This window comes from Littorina saxatilis, linkage group LG4 (assembly GCF_037325665.1).
Source record: "Littorina saxatilis isolate snail1 linkage group LG4, US_GU_Lsax_2.0, whole genome shotgun sequence".
Lineage (NCBI taxonomy): Eukaryota > Metazoa > Mollusca > Gastropoda > Littorinimorpha > Littorinidae > Littorina > Littorina saxatilis.
In genome coordinates, this window is record NC_090248.1 from 39,714,243 (window position 1) to 39,719,264 (window position 5,022).

A 5,022-nucleotide genomic window follows, 5' to 3' on the forward strand; every position below is an offset into this window, starting at 1 on the left:
ACCAACGGTGAAATTAGGTATGTGTTCCGAAACACCCACTTTGCAAGAAAGAAATGGAATTCTATCGCCAAACATCAACAATGATGACGTCAAATCAAAGTCAGAAAAGAACAAGAAGAAAAAGAAGAAGAATTCTTCACAAATTACGTCATCTACATCGAATAAGAACACGGATCGTGTTCTTGAAGATTCTCCCAATAACTCATTTGGTGATGACCGTGATCGTTCTTTGGATCGGTTAGTTGATGATGAAAGCAATTGCGAAAGTGGGGAGAGCTGTACCCAATGTAGAGAAGAGAGCGACGACTTGGGTTTACCGTCGGTGTTGATCATCCATGATTCGGTCTTGAGAGACCTAGACCCTGAACGACTTGGCCGACGTGTTGGAGCGAAGATAACTAAGAAACAAGCAAATACCCTATCTGAATGTGTCACAGTGATACAAGAGATGAAGTGTCCCACACCCGAAGCAATCGTAATTTCCAGTGGAGTGAATGACTTAAAGTCAAAAAGAGGAGAGGAAGCTTGCAACCAACTCAAAACATTTGTGAATGAGGCAAACAAAAAGTATCCTTCAACGCATGTGGTCATAAACAAATTAGCGCCAACAAAGTTTGATGACATCGAGGCAAGAAGAGAAGTATACAACGCCTTGAATTTTGACACCTTCAGGGAAAAAAGAAATACCTCTTTCGTCTGCAATGACAATGCAGTGCAAATAAAGCCAGACGGAATACACCCGACGAAGAGGGGCATGGGAGTTTTGGCAAGGAATATGGGTCAACACTTAGAAAAAGTGCTCTGGCAAAAAATTCAAACCAAAAACAACGACCGTGAAAAGAGAATCATCAACGAACACAACTACCATGATGACGAACGTAAAGACCACTACAGAACGGAAAGAAGAAACGATGAGAGAGATTGGTACAACCAAAGACGAAACTACAAGAACAACAAAAACAACAAAGGAAACTTCAACAACGGATACAACAGAGGCAGCTACAACAACGGGCATAACAGAGACAACAGATACAACAGATTCAACGGAGAAAGCAATAACAATGATAACTTCAGAAGAAACGAGAACAACCTACCCAGTGGAGAAGCCAGAAGAAACAACCACGATGAACGAGATAGGTACAACCAAAGACGAAGCTACAAAAGCAATCGATACAACAGAGGCAACTTCAACAATGGATACTACAGATTCATCGGAGAAGGCAACAACAATAATAGCACCAGAAGAAATGAGAACAATCTGTCCAGCGGAGAAGCCAGAATAAACAACTACAATAAATACAACGGATACAGAAGAAGAACCAGTCAGAACCAAAGATACCAGTTCAATGAGTACCAAGAACATGACAACAGAAACAAGTACGAGTATCATGGATTCGACAGAGAAACTGATGAAGGTGGATACGAGCGAGAAATCGACGACCATGGACATGACAGAGAAATCGACGACCGTGGATATGAGAGAGAAATCGACGACCGTGGGTATAACAGAGAAATCGACGACTGTGGATATGACAGAGAAATCGACGAACGTGGATATGACGGAGAAATCAACGACCGTGAGTACAACGAATACTACGGAAGAAACGAGTACTACGTGGATGATGGATACTACAACTAAAGAAACAAAAACAAATGACTCTATAGAAAGAGCAACAATGATGGACGGAAAAGATGAAAATGATGAAAACAAAACACAAACTGTGGATATATGTTTCATTTTAATTTAAATCTTCATCTTATCACAATAAACATTGAAAATAATAATAATAATAATACTATGGTTACATACAACAAGCAAAAACCTAATTATTATAGTGAGCAAGACGGTGTTCTGATTAAGATTATGTCTTGGAATTTAAAGGGATATAAAGAAGAAATAGATGGTTATACCATAAATAAATTTACTGAAGAAAAAGTAACTCAACATTTAATTGAACATGATATAATATTTGTACAAGAAACGCATTTAGATGAAGATAGCAAAAAATATATATACCTATCTGGTTTCTTAAAAAATTGTCACTTCATTAGAAGAAAAAGAAATAATGCTGTAAGCGCTTCTGGTGGAATTAGCGTTTTCATAAAAGATTACATAAAACATAAAATAAAGATTTTACCTAGAAGTGATAGTAACATTATATGGCTTCATGTAAAGAATGAATTTATGGGACAAGACGTATTCATTGGATGTATTTATATTCCCCCAGAACACTCATCTTTTGGTAAAGATTTCACCAATGACATATGGCATCAACTGGAAAGTGACATTGAAGAATTATCTACAAAAGGTTCCATCATATTATGTGGAGACATGAATTCAAGAACTGGAGAAATATGTGATTTCATACAATGTGATAGTGACAACAACAGATACCCTTTACCAGATAATTATTGTTTTGACAATTTCCGTAATCGCCAGTCATATGACAAAGTGATTCTAAAGCAAGGAAGACGGTTAGTAAATGCATGCATAAACAACAATCTTTATATTTTGAATGGAAGGACATTAGGCGATGTACATGGTAATTATACCTGCTTTACCTACAACGGTTGTAGTACAGTTGATTATATCATATGTTCAAAGGTCTTATTTAAACATGTCATATATATGAAGGTCAATAAGCTAACAGTTTACTCAGACCATTGTTCAATAGAAATGAAAATTAGTCTTCCAATCAAACTAAATGAAAACAAAGATACAGAGCAAATCAGACAAAGATATAATAAATATTCAACTAAAACAGAATTAATTGAGCAAATACATAAATGGGACCAGAATTCTCACGAAAAGCTTCAATTAGTTTTGAATACTCAAAACATAAAGGCTCTTCTATTGGAAATAGGTGATGACATTGAAAAAACAAACCAAGTAATTGAAATATCCAATAAATCAAAGTGTATCAATAACATCACAAACAAATTGTCTCTGACATTAACTACTGCAGCAAAACAAGCATTAGGTACAAAAACTAAAACTAATAGAATAAGAAAAAAGAAGAAGATGAAGAAATGGTTCGACAATGATTGCTTCTCATTAAGAAAAGAAATGAAATCACTATTAAATTCGTTGAATAGACATCCTTATAATAAAAATATTTGTCAAAAATATTATGCAACAAGAAAGAAATACAAATCAACCTTAAAGAAAAAAAAGCGACTCTACAGAAACCAGCTAGTAAGTAAACTAAATGAAGACTTTGATAAAGATCCAAACTCGGTATGGAAAACGTTAAAGGAATTAAAAACAATTGGAGAAGTAAAGGCAAACAATGTTGCTAAAATTAATCCTATGAAATGGATAAATCATTTGGAAAACCTTATAGGGACAGAAACTAAAGTTGCAGAAGTAAGACGGCAAGAAATTATCTCAGAATTGAATAAAATTCCTGAAAAACATTCGATACCTACCTTAGATAAGGATATAACAGAAGAAGAAATTAGAAATGCATGCAAATCATTGAAAAATAAAAAGTCACCAGGAAAAGATAAAATAATCAATGAACTTATCAAATCAAGTTTAAATTGCACTATTCAAATACTTGTAAAAATATTCAATTTGATCTTTTCAACTGGTTTATATCCAGAAGAATGGAAAAATGGCATCAGCATTCCAATTCATAAAAAAGGGGATCCATTTAATCCAAGTAACTATCGAGGAATAACTCTCACTAATAACCTCGGAAAATTGTTTTGTAAAATCATTAATTCAAGAATATCTTCGTTTTTAGAAAAAAAATGACATCTTATTAAGAGAACAAGCAGGATTTCGTAAAAACTATAGAACCACAGACCAAATTTTCATTCTAAAAAACATTGTTGATGATATCATAAAAACTAAAAACGGTAGACTTTATGGTTGCTTTGTAGATTTCCAAAAAGCGTTTGACAACGTCTGGCACGATGCACTTTTGCTCAAATTATACAAGAATGGCATTAAGGGGAAATGCTACCAAATAATCAAAAATATGTACAATAATTCAAAAATATGTACACGAATTCAAGGAGAATATTCAAAAGAAATTGTTATCAAAAAAGGAGTTCATCAAGGAAATACGCTAAGTCCTACTCTTTTCAATATTTTCATCAATGATATTACTAATGGACTACCAGATAAGGACTCTCCTTTCATTCATGAAAATACATCTGATAGATTATCATGTCTTTTATATGCAGATGATTTAGTTCTTTTATCGAAAACCAAGAAAGGACTACAAAACAAACTAGATTTCTTATACAACTACTGCCAACAATGGGGACTAATAATTAACACGGAAAAAACTAAGATTATACCTTTTTGTCGTACAGAAACCAAGATAAGTAATACATTCAAATGTGGTGAGGACATAATACAAGTAACAGATCAATATAAATATCTGGGCGTAATATTTCATAAAAATGGTAATTTTGATTTAACGCAAGATCATTTGAATAAGCAAGGTAACAAAGCAGCGTATTATCTTCGTAAAGCATTTATAAATGAAAATGTTCAGACAGAAACTATACTACATCTATTTGACATGTTAGTACATCCAATTTTAACATATGGAGCTGAGGTTTGGTTTCCATATAATTTTACTAACAAGAAAGATATCTCAAATCTTCATTCAGTTTTTGAGAATTGCTTATCAAATAAATGTCCAAGTGAATCTACACATATAAAATTTTGTAGATTTATTTTAGGAGTACAGAAGAAAGCAATGTGGCTTCCAGTTTTAGGAGAGCTGGGAAGATTTCCACTAAGTATAAAGATGATATCACAAGTCATAGGATTTTGGGGACATATCTTAGATTCAAATCAACAGTCTTTATTACATCATTTATACAGTTTGATGATATCTAGCTCTAAAACAAGTCCATGGTTGCAATTTATTAAACAATTATTATCACTTGTAGGATTTGAGCATGTTTGGAAAAACCAATTTACATTTAATGCTAATAAATTACAATTTGCTATACAACAAAAAATTATGAATGAATACGTTTTATTTTGGAAAAACAAAA

The 5,022-nt window shown here is 33.2% G+C and overlaps 1 protein-coding gene across 1 annotated transcript; it reads left to right on the forward strand.

Moving 5' to 3' along the window:
- Window positions 1–775: 775 nt before the first annotated feature.
- On the forward strand, window positions 776–1,639 carry LOC138965586 (probable ATP-dependent RNA helicase ddx42). Its single transcript, XM_070337769.1, has one exon. The coding sequence runs from the start codon at window positions 776–778 to the stop codon at window positions 1,637–1,639; it is 864 nt and encodes a 287-aa protein (XP_070193870.1).
- Window positions 1,640–5,022: the final 3,383 nt, after the last annotated feature.

Bases quoted from the DNA above. Each gene is read 5' to 3' on its own strand.
- LOC138965586 (XM_070337769.1), top strand. From the start codon at position 776: ATGGGTCAACACTTAGAAAAAGTGCTCTGGCAAAAAATTCAAACCAAA.